Source organism: Budorcas taxicolor, chromosome X, assembly GCF_023091745.1.
Source record: "Budorcas taxicolor isolate Tak-1 chromosome X, Takin1.1, whole genome shotgun sequence".
Taxonomy (NCBI): Eukaryota; Metazoa; Chordata; class Mammalia; order Artiodactyla; family Bovidae; genus Budorcas; species Budorcas taxicolor.
In genome coordinates this window covers 100,352,255-100,371,887 of record NC_068935.1, presented here as the reverse complement: position 1 = coordinate 100,371,887, position 19,633 = coordinate 100,352,255, and the positions used below count along the sequence as shown (strand labels likewise).

Here is a 19,633-nt window from a genome sequence, read left to right as displayed (position 1 = left end):
CTATCCCTGGGTTGGGAAGATTTCCTAGAGGAGGGCATGGCAACCCACTCCAGTATCCTTGCCTGGAGAATCCCATGGACAGAGGAGCCTGGCGGGCTACAGTTCATGGAGTCACAAAGAGTTGGACACAACAGAGCAACTAAGCACAGCACATCGTTGTATTTACTTTCCCTCCATAAAGATTTAAAATTACATATTTGTTTAAATTATGTTTCATGTCTTCCCAGATGATAAGGCTACCTCAAATGTGTGCAGAATCTGGAGGCCATTAACCCTCTGGGCGGAGGTGTCATATGGCTGGAGCACTCAAGCTTCTCACTTCACTTCCAAGCATGGACTGACCTTGCATGCATGCATACTCAGTCACTTCAGTCATGACCGACTGTTTGCAACCCTATGCACTGTAGCCTTCCAGGCTCCTCTGTCCATGGGATTCTCCAGGCAAGAATACTGGAGTAGGTTGCCATTCCCATCACCAGGGGATCTTCCCATTCAGGGATCGAACCTGGGTCTCCCTACATTGCAGGCAGATTCTTTACCCACTGAGCCACCTGGAGTAAACTTATCCATTTACAAAATATGCCATATAAATTCAATCATTTTTTCCTCTTTTTGATATGATGTGAAAAAGTTTGGAATGCACTGCCTTAAAGATAGTATTTGGGGTACACATAGAGATATAAGCAAGTAAGGATCAAGGATCTTCATTAATATTCAGATTTTACTAGGAAACATCATCTGCAAGAGAAAAATTATAAAAACCCTCTATCGTTTCCCTGGCCCACAATTTCATATGGTGCCCAGTATCATAATGATAATCACATAGCTTCAAACATATCCAACCACAAACTCAAGTCTTTTGCTCTTTAATTATTTTACTTCCATTGTAACATGTCCTCAAAAGAAGGAATTTAAATGAGCCAATTAGTAACTGGAGGTCAGTCTGGAAGAAATAATTGACAAGACCAGTCCTCAGATCTCACCAGGGCTCCTTGGATTTAAATTGGAATCCAAGGGAGAAGCATTTATTCATTATTTATTTCACTCGATCATTTATGACATGCCCAATCTTGAGGGGAAACCAGGTGTCTGGCTGAAATACAAAATTAACAAATTAAAATTAACAAGCACAGGAAGGAACAAATCCAGTCTTGCCTCAGCTCACTTCAAGGGCTGGGACTGACACAGAGGCATCCAGGAAGGTCACCTCTGTCTTCTCAAAGTTGGGCCAGTCTTTTCCTCCACCTTCTGCACCCCCAGAGCCAAGTATGCTTGAATATGTCCAATGTAGACATTTCTAGTTAGGTAAAGACACAGGACAGTATTAGGACAGTATGAGCATTGTTTGGGCTTCCCAGGTGGCGCTAGTGGTGACGAACCTGCCTGCCAATGTTGGAGATCCCAGAGACATGGGTCAGGAAGATCCCTGGGTCAGGATGATCCCCTGGATGAGGCCATGGCAACCCACTCCAATATTATTGCCTGGAGAATTCCATGGCACCTGGCGGGCTCCAGTCCATGGGGGTCACAGAGTCAGATGTGACTGAAGCGACTTAGCATGCATGCAGCAGGGTTATTTAGCATCAGGTGGGTGCTTTCAAGCACTTGGCAGATAATGTCCTTCATGGATCAATGAAGGAAAACTGGATCTGCATGGCCAGTCCTTGTGAGACAGAAAGAAGAAGCCCATGCCTGGCACAATTCTGTTTCCTGGGGCAGAGGCATCATGGGGATGGGGGGAGAGGGGCAGCCAGGGTGAGCCAAAGGGAAATGACAGTCTTGGTGGTCAAGGAGCATTCAGCAGAAAAGAAGAGCTTGCCATGCGAGGGTCCAGCCATTCTCAGTCTGGGTTTCTCTGGAAGTTGGCAGAGAATAACAACAGGAAATCTTAATCTGGGGCAGGACACCCTTTCGAGTTCAGGCAGGAAGGCTTTCCCTCCCCCAGGCCAACGAGCAGAGGCTGAGCCTCCCACAGAATTCCCAGGGGACTGCTGATGGCTACTGGACATGGAGCCTCTGTCATGTCCCCTCAGGTAGACCCTTTGTGAAAAGATGGGGTCTGGGGTGGTCCTAGGTCAGGGATCAGCACTGAGCATCTCACCCTGTTCTCACCACATCTCCCTATGAGACACACATATCACTGGAGCCCAGATGCTGCCAGTCTCCTACCTCCCCACTCTCCCAGCTGAAGTAGACCTTTCATACCCCTGTTGAGGTCTGGGCCCCTGAATCCACTTGCACTCGTTTCCATGGAACCACGACTGAATCACCTACCAACTGGGGATCTGGTGTTCTGTCCCACTCACCTGGGCTTCCCTGGTGGCTCAGACAGTAAAGAAGCTGCCTATAATGCAGGAGACCTGAGTTTGATCCTTGGGTCAGGAAAATTCCCTGGAGGAGGAAATGGCAAGGCATTCCAGTATTCTTGCCTGGAGAATCCCATGGGCAGAGGAGTCTGGTGAGCTACAGTCCATGGGGTCACAAAGAGTTGGACATGACTGACTGACTAACACCCTCCACTCAGCTGTCCGGGTCACCCTACCAAGCCAGGTGTTCTGTGTGATTGGCATTACAAGCCTCGATGGGTTGGCTTAGGGGGAAGGATATGGGCTGGCTCTCTTCCCCTTGCCTTCCTGAAGAAGGATATTCTGGAGCTGAATGGCTGAAGACAAAATATAGCCATTCTTCAGGCTGACAACAGGGAAGGACACTCGAGGCAGAGGAAATAGTACTATCCACAGGTACAAGTCCTGGGAGAAGGTTCTCAGGCCATGGTCAGCTTTGTAGACAAAAGGCCAGCCAAACTCATTGGAACCTTCCCCGCTCCCTCCACCTATGTTTTGGTTCTCTCACCCATCCACTTTTTCATGGAGCTCATTCAAATAACGAACCCACCTTTCTGAGGGCAAGCCATGAAAAGTATCCTGTAGCATCCTCCTGTTGGTCCCTGGGAAACACTGGACATGCATGGCACCGTCTTCTCTCCATCAGCAAGACCTTGGCACCATTTATGTCAAAGAGTATCCTTCCTATGCTTTCCTCTAGGAATTTTATAGTACCTGGTCCTACATTTATGTCTTAAATCCATTTTGAGTTTATTTTTGTGTATGATGTTAGAGAGGGTTTTAATTTTACTGTTTCACATGGACCTGTCTAGTTTTCCCAACACCACTTATTGACGAGACTGTCTTTTCCTCCATTGTATATTTTTGCCTCCTTGAAAGTAAAAGCATGAGTCACTCAGTCATGTCTGCCTCTTTGGGAGTCTGTGAACTGTAGCCTGCCAGGCTCTTCAGTCCAGGGAATTCTCCATGCATGAATGCTGGAGTGGGTAGCCGTGCCCTCCTCCAGGGGATCTTCCTGTCCCAGGGATCGAACCCAGGTCTCCCACATTGCAGGCAGATTCTTTACCATCTGAGCCACCAGGGAAAATTCTCCTTGACTCGTTGGAATCCTTTGCCTCCTTGGTCATAGATTAATTGATCATAGGTGCATGGGTTTGTCTCTGGGCATCAACAGGATCTTGGAAAGGAGGAGGTCACGAACTGAAAGGGCTCCTAGCAGAAGTCAAGGAAATACATGAGGAAAAGCTGATGTGGAAGAAGAAGGCAGAAAGAGGAGCCCAGAAAGCCATGGGGAAGGAGGAATCCTTGGGCCTCCCAACATTCTTCAGTCACCTCAAGCTGATGCTCCCCAGAAATTCATTTTCAGAGTAGACTTTATTCTAAGTTGACCACAGTTTGATGAAGCTTATTTATACTAGCTGGGAAAGATTGAGGGCAAGAGGAGAAGGGGGCAATGGAGGATGAGATGGTTGGATGGCATCACTGACTCAGTGGACAAGAGTTGGAACAAACTCTGGGAGATAGAAGGACAGGGAGGCCTGGTGTGCTGCAGTCCATGGGGTTGCAAAGAGTCAGACATGACTGAGCGACTGAACAACAACAAAGACTGCCAGGAATCGACCTGGTGAGCTGAATGTCCATTTTGAGAAACCCTGATCCAAGAGGATTTCTAATGTAATATTTCACCAGTGTGACAAAACAAAATAGCATCATCTCAGGCCTGGGTCAATGTGTCCCTGCTAACTCAGATTCTGCACTTAGATAGCAGTTGTCCTTCCCTGTGGCCAGCTCTTCATCCATCTTCTCTTTATCCACTTAGAGTTTACCCATCATCTCCTTTTTGGCATGAGTCTTGAGCTTCTGTTTTTGTTTTATTAAGTTTATATGTTCATGTACTGCTGGATGTTGTCTCAAAGTCTTTGGGAGGTAGCAGACAATAAACAAATACCTAAATACAACAGCAGATTGTTTAACTAAGTGTCTGAGCTCCAGAAATATATAACACAAATGCTGAAAGGACATTTTTAAAAAAATAACTACTCACTTTTTAACATCAGGTTATTATAATCATTGAAAAGCTGTAACAGTGTGGCTTAGAAGGCATGTCCATTCTTAACTGATTATGAGACCTTAGGCTCATAGCATCTCTGAGAGTCAGACTCCTCATCTGCAAAATGTAGATAGGGATGATTTCATGATAAAATGAGATGATGTACAGTGTCTTCTACATGCAAGCCTGTGTGTGCTAAGAAACTTCAGTTATGTCTGACCCTTTGAGATCCCATGGACTGTAGCCCACCAGGGTCCTCTGTCCATGAAATTCTCCAGGCAGGAATACTGGAGTGGGTTGTCATGAAAAGATTTTTGACAGCAGGTTAGGGAAAAGAAACTGTAATGCAATGAAGATGGCCTAGAGGTAAGACAGTTATATATGTCAAACTCAAGAGCAAAAAGCTCAGTGCCACTGAGCATTCTGCCTGGCATGGAAATGGATTTTTGAAGAGAATAAACTGAACCAGAATGCTTGAGGAAGAAATGGCTGAGGATTAGAGATGTAAAGAAGGGTGAAAGAAGAGGTCAAAGTGATCATGGATGGAGGCCAGAGGCTAAAATATCTTTCTGCTGGAGTGGTGTGTCTTGTCAGTGACTCACTGTGAGATCTCAGCAGAAATGCCAAAAACAATCACATCAGAAAGGAGCAGCCCAGGCTAAGTGCAGGGTCTGATTAGATCAGCTGTTTCTAATACAGGGGTTTGGCTTCCACTGTCCACAGGCTGAAATGTCATTAAGATCACTCTCCAGGAGAAGTTTCCACTCGGATGAGCCTTGCTCAGCACTTAAAAAACAAACAGGAAACAAATGACAAACCCACCACCACATTACACCAAGCTGTCTTTACATTCACTTAGAGTACAGAGCATTCTAGACTTTTCCCATCTCTTATGTCTCCTGCATTGGCAGGCAGATTGTTTACCACTAGCACCACCTGGGAAGTCCTCTCTTTGGTTACAACACGTAATTTATTGTGGAAATGGGAACCCATTCTTCTTAGTTTGGAGCCAAGGCTAAGATGGAAGTTAAGGGATCCTACCAGATTATCCAGGAGACAAGACCCTAAAAGGTATACAGTGACAGGGGTCATTGGGGACAAGCAGAAGTTGAAGTTCAAGAGGAAGCAGATAGGAGGGAGGTGAATGTTGGCAGGAAAAAAAAGACATCTCTGTTAGATACATTGAGTTTCTATAGGAAAACTAGAGGAAGTGTAGAAGTCGGGGAGATTAGGCCACTAGGGTTCAGGACACTTCTAATGCCCTGGAACATTGGCCATTGCTGCTGAGAGGCATCAATAGGTCGAGTGACACAGGAACCACTCTACTGTCACTCCCTTGGAATCAGCCATCATTTCTCCATTCCAGTGCCTTAGTCTGCCCCTCCTTGTGTCCATTGTATCTTCACTACTGCCATAGAAAGGCTCTGGGTCAGGCCAACTCATGGGCCACTGCCCACTCAGAGCTCTACCTTTGACTCAGGAATCAACCCTAGTCCAATCTGTTGTGGCCAGAGCAGTAGGATCACAAAAGCAGCTGTCCTACCTGCAAGGATCCACTTCTGACCACTTAAAACAATTTTTTTTTAATTTTTCAGTTTTAGTTTTAGTTATGTGTATATGCTGGCTTACCAGGTAGCACTAGTGGTAAAGAACCCACCTGTCAATGCAGAAGATGTAAGAGACCTGGGTTTGATCCCTGGGTCAGGAAGATCCTCTGGAGGAGGACATGGCAAACCCACTCCAGTATTCTTGCCAGGAGGATCCCATGGACGGAGGAGCCTGGTGGGCTACAGTCCATGGGGTTGCAGAGTCAGACATGACTGAAGTGACTTAGCACTTATCACTCACGCAAAACCTTCACAAAGTTCTATGAAGATACTTGCCTTCTTCTCAATCTGCTAAATTAAACTCCCCATGTAAAGTGTGAAGACATGTGGGTCTTTCCAAAGCACCCCAGTAATTTTGGTGTGTACCCTCAGTTGAGAATGATTGCTTTAGACTCATCACCTACTCAAGAAGAAAACCAGATCCAACCACTTATTAGAGCTACCTCAACTAAAATATGATCAAGGCAGTTGATACTTTCAAAATGAATATGAGGAAACATGAAAATTAGCTCTCACTGATACATTCTCTTTAAAAAGAGTAGGTATGATAGGATCATCAAATCCAAAGTTATAATGAAAATTACAGGAATCTATTCATTTATTTTTGAGAAATTTTGATGGTTTATACACTATAGTGATAAGGAAGATGAAAAGATGAATAGAAGACAGTCTCTGCTCTCATGAATAGGTGACAATAACACCAGTGCATTGAATAGGATGCATAGAAATCACAAGTTTATCTTCTGTTGTTCATTTAAACCTGAACAGTGAGAGAAATGTCTTCCCTTCTTGCTGAAAACCTGGGCAGGTCTATGATTTTACCAATCACTCTTAAATTAGAGGCAATCCTAAAGTTTCTTTAAATCACAAAGCACAGCTTCAATTCAATAATTTGAATGTCTAATATTAAAAGTGTGAAAGTGTTAGTCCTTCAGTCATCTCCAACTCTTTGTGACCATATGGACTGTAGCCCGCCAGGCTCTTCTGTTCATAGAATTATCTAGGCAAGAACACTGGAGTAGGTTGCCATTCCCTTCTCCAGAGGATCTTTCCAACCCAGGTATCGAACCAGCGTCTCCTGCATTGCAGGCAGATTTTTTTTTTTTTTTTTAACCATCTGAGCCACCAGGGAAGCTGTCTAATATTGTGGAAAAAGCAAACCTCTAAACTTGATTTAGGATCTTGCAGGAGCCTGTGGTTAGTTTTTCCGCTCCTTGCTTATCTTGCCAACTGTGAATTCTGGGACTTCATGGGTTGAGTGTGGAAAGGGAGGAGGGAAAATGGCTCCTGAACATTCCTACTTGACCCGTCCTCTTCTAAGATAGTTTTATGTGCTCTGGGCCTGGCTGTTATGAGAACTGACTTTTTCTTGTGGGGACACTTGCAGATTTTTTTTTCAGGGAATTTTGTGCTGGCCTCTTCTGACTTTGACTACCATAACACAGGAAGACCCCTCCTTTGTTCCTCAGTGTTGATCCCACGCAGCTTCTGTTTTCTGGCAGTTTCGGTGGCATACCCTCACTCTCTAGTCAGAAGCGTCTTGAACAAATCCCCTTGCTATTTATTTTATATTCTCATGCATGTATGCTAAGTCACTTCAGTCATAACCGAATCTTTGCAACCCCATGGACTGTAGCCCACCAGGCTCCTCTGCTCATGGGATTCTCCAGGCAAGAATTCTGGAGTGGATTTCTACACCCTCCTCCAGGGGATCTTCCGACTCAAGGATTGAAACTTCGTCTCTTATTTCTCCTGCATTGACAGGTGGATTCCTTATCACTAATGCCACCTGGCAATCCCATTTTATATACAGTAGTGTTCATATTTTCATCTCAAACTCCTAATTTATCCCTCCCCCCTTTCCCCTTTAGTAACCATAAGTTTGTGTGCTACGTGAGTCTATTTCTGTTTTGTAAAACAGTTCATTTGTATAATTGTTTAGATTCCACATATATTCATTTTCTTGAAAAAAAAAAACCTATAACAGAAGAGAATGAAAAGAATATATGTATGTATGTATATATATATATGTAACTGAATAACTTTGCTGTACACCTGAAGCTAACAGAATATTGTAAATCAACTATATTTCAAGAAAAAAAATTAATTCTCATTCTTTTCATACACTCAAAACTGGTGAGAGGTTTCATCAGACAAGAAATTGGTTTTTAGGTCTTTCATTTAAAGTTTCCCATTTTCATCTATCTCAGGATTTACCTTGGTAATTAATATCGAATGTAACTTGGCACCTCAAGTCCTGTAATTTAACAAGATGTCATAATTGCAGTATCACAGTTTAAGTGCTACTCTGGCGGCTCAGATGGTAAAGAGCCTGCCTGCAGTGTGAGAGGCCCACATTCGATCCCCGGGTTGGGAAAATCCCCTGGAGAAGGGCATGGCAACCCACTCCAGTATTCTTCCCTGGAGAATCCCATGGACAGAGAAGCCTGGAGGGCCACAGTCCATGGGGTCTCAAAGAGTCGGACATGACTGAGTGACTAACACTTTCATTTTCTTTTCTATGTCGTACAGAACAAGAAGTGATACTGGGAGAACACTGGGCATCCTCCACTGGCCTGGTTGGAGGACGAGTGGTCCAGGAGATTCCTGAAGCAGGTAACCCTTACTTGACTCTTTCATAATGGGTGTTCCCTCATGGCTCAGATGCTAAAGAGTCTGCCTGCAATGCAAGAGACCCGGGTTTGATCCCTGGATCAGGTAGATAACCCAGAGAAGGGAATGGCAACCCACTCCAGAATCCTTGCCTGGAGAATTCCATGGACAGAGGAGCCTGGTGAGCAACTAACATTTTTAACTTAATGGATATGCTGGAGTTGAGTAGTACGACAACTCTCAGGGTGGGTGGGGCTGTTTTAAAGGGCAACATGCTCAAGCAGACACTCCTAGGCCAAATACATTATATTTCTAGACAGATACAAAACCCAAAATTGTTGCAGAAGTCTTTTTACTTTGGCCGTGCCACACAGCATGTGGGAACATTAGTACCCTGACCAGGGATCCAAACTGTGCCTCTTGCAGTAGAAACTCGGAGTCCCAACCACCAGACTGCTAGGGAAATCACTTCATAAGTCTTAGTTGGTTTTTTCATCTCCTCATTTAGTCTCTAAAGTTCCTACAAATTCACAAGTGTAAATGTCACTGTAAAATCAGAAACTATATTATTATTGATTACTCCTGGGAGATTTCTTAAATGTCATTTATGCTAAGAATAATAACATTCATTTTCTAAAGGAGCATGTGAGAATTGTCATTTATGGATTTAAAATATATCCTGATAAAAGCTGACCTTGGGAGTTGAAATGTATGAGTACTTTGAAATGAAGATCTCATTTAAAAAGTAGTTCAAATAGGATTTAATGGACTGTGGACTGTGGTTTTAAATTAATGAGTGTACCTAGTAAAAAGCTTTGCATTAACAGGCATATGAAAGGTCAACTGAAATATTGCAATTATCTTAATTGTTAAAGCATCTTGCTTATTAATACGTCAATTATTTTGACAGCATTTTGGGGGGCAGGAACAAGGAGCTCTGTCTTTTAGCATCCTTATCATATCATTATAAATCACTTGCCAAGTGCTCTCATAGACGCCACCCATGATGGATCACACAGTCAAAATGCATGCATCATCTGAGCTTCAAGGAAATTTTGACTAAATGCTTTTAAGCCTCAATTATATGCCTAATACTGAATCTTGATTTGACCTATCAAAACCCCTGAAAGTCATTACCCGAAAAGAAAAGACAACAGACATCTGGTCAATCAACTTTATTTGAATTATTGAATTACCCAAATGTGCACCAACCTTTGTATCCAGATTCAGTGGAGGATACAAAAGGAAGACAAGACAAGAACTCTTACCATGAAAAAAAAGTAAAATGAGCTGAAGACACACTGCCCAAGACAGTAAGACTTAAGGATATACACTGAGTAGTAGCATCTGAGTAGCACAAAACAACTTAGTAAAGAGTAAATCTACCCAAGGGAACACTATCAGCGACCTTGGCAGGGAGTAGAGAAGGGTGATTGGGCAATCCATCCCGAGAGACAGGATAAAGCAATGGACCTGTGTCCTAGTCACCAAAATATCAGTGGCTTATTGTGGACATTGAGCCATTAAGTTCCTCCTCTCTCCATTTCAGTTTGCTCAACTCTAAAATAGAAAGTAAGGGTTGGGATGGTGTCTAAGTTCTTCCAGCTGTAACAATATGGGATTCTAAGGACAAATGCAGAGAACCTGGAAGGTTGTGGACATTACAGGAAAGAGGAAGGACAAGCACAAAGCCATAGAGGGAAGAAAACAGTAGTGTTGTGTGTGTGTGTGTGTGTGTGTGTGTGTGTGTGTGTGTGTGCCTGGGCAATGTATAGTAGGGTAGCAAGGACCTTTCACAAACCAATTTAACTACTGTAAAGATTCTGGAGCCAGTGAACTTGGAAGTGGGTGAGACAGAGTGCTAAGCTAGGTACTAGACAATACACAGGTGTCCAAATGGAGAAAGAGAGACTGTGTATCCTGTGGTCAGAAAGTCTGACTGATCGTCATGCTCCCCTCCTCACTCTAAATTCTTTGCATCTTTGTGGAACTTTATTACAATGCTTTCCCCCAAACCCACACACCAGGGTGTGGTTACAGATGCCCTCTCTTTAGATTCGCACCAGGAGCCCCCTCTTGTGGGCCAGGTAGCCGAGAGCAGTTGCTGAAATGATGGTGGTCAATCCAATCAGCTTCAGCAGGCCTGGCACGGAGGGCAAATGCCTTTGCAAGAAGGTGGTGGTGATGGGCTTCGCAGGGACATCCTGGGGTCAGAGAATACTTGGTGTCAGTACAGGGCTTGTGCACCTTGCTCCAAGAAGTCTGTATTTCCCCCAGTTCTCTGAATGTGACTCACATTTGCCAACCTCGGGCCATGAAACATCACATTCCCTTTGCTCAGAACATTCATCTCCATTCCCCACCAGTTGTTGTTGTTCAGTTGCTTGGTCATGTCCGACTCTCTGCGACCCCATGGACTGCAGCATGCCAGGCCTCCCTGTCCTTCATCAACTCCCAGAGTTTGTCCAAGTTCACGTCCATTGAGTCAGTGATGCTCTCCAACCACGGGGCCCTTGAATAAGCTAACTCTAACCACTAACTTCAAGCCTCAATTTCCCCCTCACTTCCTCCAGGAGCCTTTCCAGTGTCCCCAAGCTAAGCTGACTCTATTTTTACATTCTCAGCACGTCATCTTCATCGCACATGGGGCTTTTAGGTTGTCATCTCTTCTCCCCACCACGTGCTGAGCTCTGAAAGTGAGGTTGTACCATTATCCCAGTGGCTGATGGCACAGTTAAGTACTGTGCCAGTGGCAGGTTGCACAATAAATATGTGTTGAGTGAACTGATCTGTGGTCCACTCAGTCCTCAATCCCATCTCTGACAGAAGCACTAAGAGAAAGACTTTGGGGTGGCCAGGCTATTGCCTTTGACCTTCTACCTGATAGATGAGTAACTCTGACCTTTCAGACACTTGTCCTCTACAATGCATTTCACTCTATCCCTCCATGTATCCTTCCTTCCAGTCAGGAAAATCTCCTGGGGTCTTATTACAAAATGATAGGCATATTGAAAATGCATTTTTAATTTAAATCTGCTCTGTTTCATTCTACTTCTTTGCCCTCTGAACGGAGGATACTGAGTTATCTTCCCTTCATTTCCTCCACCCTATCACCAGGTTAGAGACTTATTCAAGAGACCTTTATCGAGTTCTTAATAAGCCTAGAACTCTCTGAGTAATCTCACCTGACCAAAAAAATATTTTTTCCTGATAATCTGCAAGGCATGTGGCAGCTACAAATTTATCAAAGTTCTTCTAAATCCCTCCCCTCTGCCCTAACCCATGACATCCCTTTAAACATCCATGGGTTGAATCACTACGGGGAGGGTCTGTGAATATATACAAGTGTGTTCTATTTGCAAATAACTGTTCTCAAAGTAAAGAAATTTAAATTCATGAAATAAAATAGAACCTACCACAGACTCTGGTTCAGGCAGCCAGATTTCATCCTCTGGGATCTTGCCCATGGCATGCAGGATCTGAAAAGAAAGAGCATTTTGGTGAATAACAAAAACAACACTTTCTCCCAATCTACTAATCTTTCTCTTAATCTCCTAATCTGCTCTTTAAATACAGACTAACAATGTCTTTTGGGATATCCATTAAACACCCCAGGGTAAAAGCCAGTGTAGTCCACTGAACCTTCAAAAAATATCCAAAAGATCTTTCATCTGTGGCATCTTGGGCTTCCCTGGTGGCTCAGTGGTAAGGAATCTGCCTGCAATGCAGGCGACTTGGGTTCGATCCCTGGGTTGGGAAGTTGCCCTGGAGGAGGGCATGGCAACCCACTCCAGTATTCTTGCCTGGGTCACACAGAGTCAGACACAACTGAGAGACTAAGCACAATCATTAGACTCACAATAAATCTTAGTAGCTGCAAACACACCTTAATAGGGATGAGACCAGCAGAACTGTCAGAAAATACATAAATGAATTCTGAGTCCTAGGGTAAACATGTTTGGTTTCATAATATTAGACCGAGGTTCTCTCTCAAGTATAGCTATGGTGATATTTTGCCCCATGGAGTCTTTTTACCTTGGACTCATTACTTTGGGGTTAAGGTGTTCATTTCACCCGAGACTACTGTTAAAGGGTGTTTTGTGGTTTTTCAGATGGGGGTTAATGGGGAGTTGGCCTCCAGGGTCTCAGACATCTTTAACCTGCTTGTTAGGACCCTGAGTTACTTCCTTCTCCACAGCGCATGACCTCAGGCCCTACCTCTCGGGCCGCTCTCTCGCCAGCCTCCACAGCCCCCTCCATGTAGCCACTCCAGTGTGTGGCAGTCTCTGTGCCTGCGAAGTAAATCCTGCCCACTGGCTGGCGTAGAACCCTTGAAAAGAAAGCAAAGAGATAAAAGTGGTCAGTCTCAGAGAGCCAGAGGAGAGCCTTCCTACAAAGACCAAGGCTGATCACTTCCCTCAGATTTTAAATGTCAGGAGGTCCAATGGCAATTTTGGAATGAGGTTCACAGTTTCCTTCAGTTCTTGCATGATCTTTGTCACAGACAAAAGTGGAATAAAAGCCAAAATTCACTCCTGCCCCAAGAGCTTACAGGTAAAGCCTGCCATCAACCGAGGTAAAAGAAGCATTTGCTTCGAGTACATGAAGTGAGGGACTATATGTGCCCGGTCATGGATAAGCTCCTTTTATGATTCACCAGGTTTGAGCAAGGAGACCCGTGCCCCCAGTTTCCCACCTGGTCATTCCACCAGTGAATTTGGCAAAGTGTCCTCTCACTGAGCTCTAGCTTTCCCATCCCGTAAGGGGCATGATCCAGTGATTTTTTTTTCCTTTTTTTTTATTAGTTTTTTATTTTTTTAATTTTAAAATCTTTAATTCTTATATGCATTCCCAAACATGAACCCCCTTCCCACCTCCCTCCCCATAACTCTCTGTGGGTCATCCCCATGCACCAGCCCCAAGCATGCTGTATCCTGCGTCAGACATAGACTGGCGATTCAGTTCTTACATGATAGTATACATGTTAGAATGCCATTCTCCCAAATCATCCCACCCTCTCCCTCTCCCTCTGAGTCCAAAAGTCCGTTATACACATCTGTGTCTTTTTTCCTGTCTTGCATACAGGGTCATCATTGCCATCTTTCTAAATTCCATATATATGTGTTAGTATACTGTATTGGTGTTTTTCTTTCTGGCTTACTTCACTCTGTATAATCGGCTCCAGTTTCATCCATCTCATCAGAACTGATTCAAATGAATTCTTTTTAACAGCTGAGTAATACTCCATTGTGTATATGTACCACAGCTTTCTTATCCATTCATCTGCTGATGGACATCTAGGTTGTTTCCATGTCCTGGCTATTATAAACAGTGCTGCGATGAACATTGGGGTACATGTGTCTCTTTCAATTCTGGTTTCCTCGGTGTGTATGCCCAGCAGTGGGATTGCTGGGTCATAAGGCAGCTCTATTTGCAATTTTTTAAGGAATCTCCACACTGTTCTCCATAGTGGCTGTACTAGTTTGCATTCCCACCAACAGTGTAGGAGGGTTCCCTTTTCTCCACACCCTCTCCAGCATTTATTGCTTGCAGATTTTTGATCCAGTGATTTTTAAAACCTTTCTTACCAGCAACATTCAACAAATCTGTGCATATCACTATCCACAATAACCATTCATTGAGCACTTTATCAGTGTGAAGAGTTTTATTGCATTAATTGATAAACAGTTAACATTTTGGGGGGCATCAAGTGCTCCTCTAAGTGCATTAATATTTACCACAAACCTATGAGGTCAATACTATCATTATCCTCATTTTGCAGATGAGAATATGGAGGTACAGGATCTATGGTGGACATTAGGTCCACCTAGACCTTCCTTCAAGAATGAAGAACTTACTTCCAGCTGCTGAAAGGTAGTCTTCTGATGTCAGCACTGTTTGGCTATTGCCTCCACTAAAGAAAATTGCCCTGGGCTTCCTGGTGGCTTAGTGGTAAAGAATTCCCCTGCAATGCAGGAAATGTAAGAGATGCAGGTTTGATCCCTGGGTCAAGAAGATCCCCTGGAGGAGGAAATGGCAACTCACTCCAGTATTCTTGTCTGAAGAATCCCCATGGACAGAGGAGCCTGGTAGGGTATAGTTCATAGGGTTGCAAAGAGTCGGATATGACTGAGTGACTAAACAACAGCAACAAGAAGCCCATATGCTACATAATAGGACAGGAGGTCACAGCACTTGGTTTCTAAGAGGGGTAGTTTGCTGTTACCCTGACAAAAATACCATAAGGGAGGCACCATCAATATGGCATTATTCATCCTATTCCATGTTTCCATTATATTCCAGATAATGGATGTGGATGTCCAGAGCTAATACCCTCACTCTTGGCCAACACTGCACACCACTGGACCTTTCAGAGAAAACAAAAGTTGGCTTGAATTGGTGGGTTTTCTTTCACCTACCCTTATTGCAGCCATCAAGGAAAAAAAAAAAAAAACAGGAGGAGAATAGAAGATATTATAAAAGACTAGAACGCTGATAAAAATACACAGCATCATCTGAAATTATCCATAGCCAGAATGGGTTGCAGAGCCTAAGGGTATTCAGGAAGGGTTTTCCAGGCAAGAATACTGGAGTGGGTTGCCAGGCCCTCCTCCAGGGGATCTTCCCAACCCAGGGATCGAACCGGAGTCTCCTGCATTGCAGGCAGACTCTTTACCACAGTGCCACCTGGGAAGCTCCAAAAGAGCTCACCTCCGCTTCGGGGAATGTAACCCTGGTCTCCCACCTGACAAGTGGGGATACTCATCACTGTACCAACAAGGAAAGTATGCACTAGGAAACAAACAAAAAAAATTGTGTGACTCACTTTATTGTAGTGGTCTGGAACTGAACCCTCAATATCTTCGAGGTCTGCCTATACTGAAGTTTTCAGCAGAAAGCTTGGCAAATAGTTGGCACATAGGTAATAAGTGATGAACGAAACAATTATTACTGACATCGTGTACAACTAGCATATACAAAAATTAGCTTATTGACCCAGTAACTAATCAGGTGGTGCCCTTTTACCCCAGAATGATCTCGTAGATGATATTTTGCCATCTTCAGGAAGAGGGGACAGTGCTAACCAAAGCCACTATGTATCTTCTCACAAGCAGGTTTCAATCCTTCTTTGACTGGTTTTCACGAACAGATTGATTAGCCATTTACATTTACTCACACCCCCCCTTTTTTTTTTCTGTTGCATACTCAGGCTTTTACTCATCACTCTACATTTCCTATTCTGTTTAGATTGAGCTCTTGGTACCAAATGATCTCTTGGTTTAGTAATGCTCTAATGGTCGTAATAGTTACTGCTGTATTATTAATTCATACCTTGTTAACTACAATAAACTAAACACTAATGATTCATACTCATCTGCAGAATGCTATAAAATGCTAAAGCTATTGAATTATGCATTTTGAATGGGTGAATTTTACGGTATGTGAATTCAGTTCAGTCGCTCAGTTGTGTCTGACTCTTTGCAACCCCATGGACTACAGCATGCCAGGCTTCCTGGTCCATCACCAACTCTTGGAGCTTACTCAAACTCATGTTCATCGAGTCAGTGATGCCATCCAACCATCTCATCCTCTGTCATCCCCTTCTTCTCCTGCCTTCAATCTTTTTCAGCATCAGGGTCTTTTCCAGTGAATCAGTTCTTCCCATCATGTGGCCAAAGTATTGGAGTTTCAGCTTCAGCATCAGTCCTTCCAATGAACATTCAGGACTGATTTCCTTTAGGATGGACTGGTTGGATCTCCTTGCAGTCCAAGGGACTCTCAAGAGTCTTCTCCAACACCACAGTTCAAAAGCATCAAATCTTCGATGCTCGGCTTTCTTTATAATCCAACTCTCATATCCATACATGACTACTGGAAAAACCATAGCTTTGACTAGACAGACCTTTGTTGGCAAAGTAATGGTATGTGAATTATATCCCAATAAAGATGTTTAAAAAAAGTATGCTCTCATTAATATACTGATTCTTGTCTACTGTATGCTACCTTGTGTTTTCTCATACACCTGATATGGAAAATAAGGTTCAGAGAGAAGTGGCCTGTCCAGGATGGAAAAGTTGGTTATTGGTAGAATCAGGAGTGGAACCCAAGTCCCTTTATCCCCAGTCTAGAACTCAATTTGTTTTTATAATGCTGTACCCATGTTGACACTTATGTGGTACCATTTGAGGAAGTTTCACTGAGCCCTACACTTGCTATAAAGACAGTTCTGACAATATACATGAACCCCCTATCTAAATTCCTAATCTTAGGCTGCAGTCTTCTTTGGTTCTATTGATTGGGATTGCTCCTTCAGAGGAATTCAGAGCCCAAAGCACCACCATGATGTGGCATTGTAATGACTGCAGTAATGAGATTCACAAGATACAAAGGAACCTGGGGATCTGGGGATTTTTTTCCCCAGCATTTATAAGAAACAAGGGAGAAGAGCTACATGAACCTTCTTAGAGTTATGGATTTGGGTTCAGGAAATTTCAGTTAGAACTGAGCCCACTTTTACTCTACCTTCCATATTGAGTCATGATCCCAGGAGGGAAGTAGGAAGTGTAGCAACCTGCTGAGTACTGCTCCTCACACCAGTTCTTCTCTTCATAGTGCACTGGCTGCAAGGCAGAGTGACAAAAACTCAGAGGAGAATCAAAGGAAGTGATCTCATCCAGAATAAATCAAACACATCACAGTAGGCTTCATACTGGAGAACCAACATATATCTAAACCGAAAGTCACTCAGTTGTGTCCAACTCTTTGCGACCCCATGGACTATACAGTCCATGGAATTCTCCAGGCCAGCATACTGGAGTGAGTAACCCTTCCCTACTCCAGGGGATCTTCCCAACCCAGGGATCGAATCCAGGTCTCCCACATTGCAGGCAGATTCTTTACCAGCTGTGCCGCAATGGAAGCCCAAGAATACTGGAGTGGGTAGCCTCTCCCTTCTCCAGTGGATCTTCCTGAGTCAGGAATAGAACAGGGGTCTTCTGCACTGCAGGCAAATTCTTTACCAACTGAGCTATTGAGGAAGCCCTATGTCTAAAATAAAGCCTTACTGTTCTGATGTTTTCAGAGATGTGACTTTGGACATGTAAATGTCCTTGGTTATCAACTTCTAAGAAATTCTGACTTAGACAGTTTTCACACTTGCTTCATTCATGTCCCAGGTACCGTTCATAAACTGCAATTGTCTAGCTCCATGTTTAAAGTGGTCTTAGGTATTAAGAAGCTTTCAGTGCCTAATAGTTTCAGGACAAGTTTGAAAAAGGACTTATGCTTACTGGAGTAAGGAGGAGGAAAAAAAGTAGAAAGACTGCCTGTTAAGTAAAAAGAATGACCAGATTCACATTTTTGGTGCAAGTCAACTTTGTTAAGAGAAGCTAGGACAGACGAATTAATGTTTTCATGGGATGTAGGCAATTCTGTTGATGGCAATGTGCGGTGTGGTGCTGTGTTTAGTCGTTCGGTCATGTCCGACTCTTTGAGACCCTATGGGCTGTAGTCCGCCAGGCTTCTTTGTCCATGGGGATTCTCCAGGCAAGAATACTGGAGTAGGTTGCCATGCCCTCTTTCAGGGGATCTTTCCAACCCAGGGATCAAACACAGGTCTCCTGCATTGCAGGCAGATTCTTTACCAGCTGAGTCACAAGGGAAGCCCAAGAATACTGGAGTGGGTAGCCTATCATTTCTCCATGGGAACTTCCTGACCCAGGAATCGAACTGGGGTCTCTTGCATTGCAGGCAGATTCTTTACCAGCTGAAGCCCATTGATGGCAATACATGCAGGCAACGACCAGCCTGAAAAATATGTTTTTGCCATGAATAGGCAAAACATTAGCTGAGGTTTTGTGAAGTTCAAGTTGTATTAAAAAAAAAGTAAACATAAGTGTTATCATTAAGCATTATTTTGAAAAGTTAATAAAATCAACATGGCAAGTCTTAAGAGAAAAATGTTAGTTGTAAAAATAGATTTGGAAAAGATGTTTCATTTAAAACAATTGCAGTCACACATGGGACTTTGGATAGCTATTTGTAACAGTGAACAAAGCACAAGGCCCTTTCTGCTAGGTATAAGTGGCTCTGATGTCTCTGGCCCAGCCCTCTTCCCTCTCTGCATCTGAGTGTGATAAGCATCCTTCTCTGTCTATATCCAGTCAGCCAATCAGAAGAAAGTTTGGACTTCATGTTTCACCTTTCCCTGCTCCCAGAATAAATGCCAAAGCAAGTGCCACTCTCTGCCAAGAGCAAACAACTCATTTTTATCATCAGAAATTAATTATATATATTTTTCTAAGAAAAAGAGACTGTTCCCCTGTTAAAAATGATCAGCTTTTTGGGAATATGAGAACTGCTTTCCTCTCTCACTGGGGTTCCCCAAACAACCATCTCACAGGTGGTTGGAGGAACCTCAGCTCTGCACTGCCTCAGCCTGAGAGTGTCTCAGAACGTAACTTCAACAAAGCTTGAGTATCTACCAGGAAGAAATATCTTGAACTGTATTTTTTAAATAGAAAGACCAGCCAATTTTAGCAGCTGTGACAGGATTAATTTTTAATATGCATAGAGTTTGGATTTTGCTACCTCACTCACAGTATCCTTGTGTCCAGAGGCTATGCTTATATTTAATCTTGTTAAATGGTGTATGACAGTGAAAAATGAAACAAAACCCATTCTTCATTATAATTATGTTTCTCTCCAAACCAATCAATTTGTCATTCTTGTTCATTTGCTGAGGATTAATTCTGTGAAGCTTCAAGAGCATGTGTTTCACCTATAACAAGTAACTCTTGCTTTAAAAGGATGAACAAAAATGACAAATTCAAAAACCACAACAACTTTTGACTAGGAGGAAGTCAGCCATTGCAAAGCTGAGCAAAATTAATGTTCAAGAGATAAGATGAAGCCATGGAGCTGTTCAACTAGGTCATGATGTGCGGTGCAGAGATTTGGATTTAAGAGGCTTAACAAGTTAAACATTCTTAGCCCCTTCATTAGATTTTCCTTATGCT

At 43.3% G+C, this 19,633-nt stretch overlaps 1 protein-coding gene across 1 annotated transcript in view; it reads right to left on the bottom strand.

Annotated features, from left to right (window-relative positions):
- Positions 1–9,782: 9,782 nt before the first annotated feature.
- MAOB (monoamine oxidase B) overlaps positions 9,783–19,633 on the bottom strand; it is a 119,918-nt gene continuing 110,067 nt past the window's right edge. Inside the window, exons 12-15 of the mRNA XM_052662936.1 lie at positions 17,139–17,236; positions 12,834–12,945; positions 12,032–12,094; positions 9,783–10,819 (exon numbers count right to left, since the gene is read on the bottom strand). Coding sequence (XP_052518896.1) covers positions 10,667–10,819; positions 12,032–12,094; positions 12,834–12,945; positions 17,139–17,236 — 426 coding nt within the window. The 3' untranslated portion in view covers positions 9,783–10,666. The remainder of the gene's footprint in view (positions 10,820–12,031; positions 12,095–12,833; positions 12,946–17,138; positions 17,237–19,633) is intronic.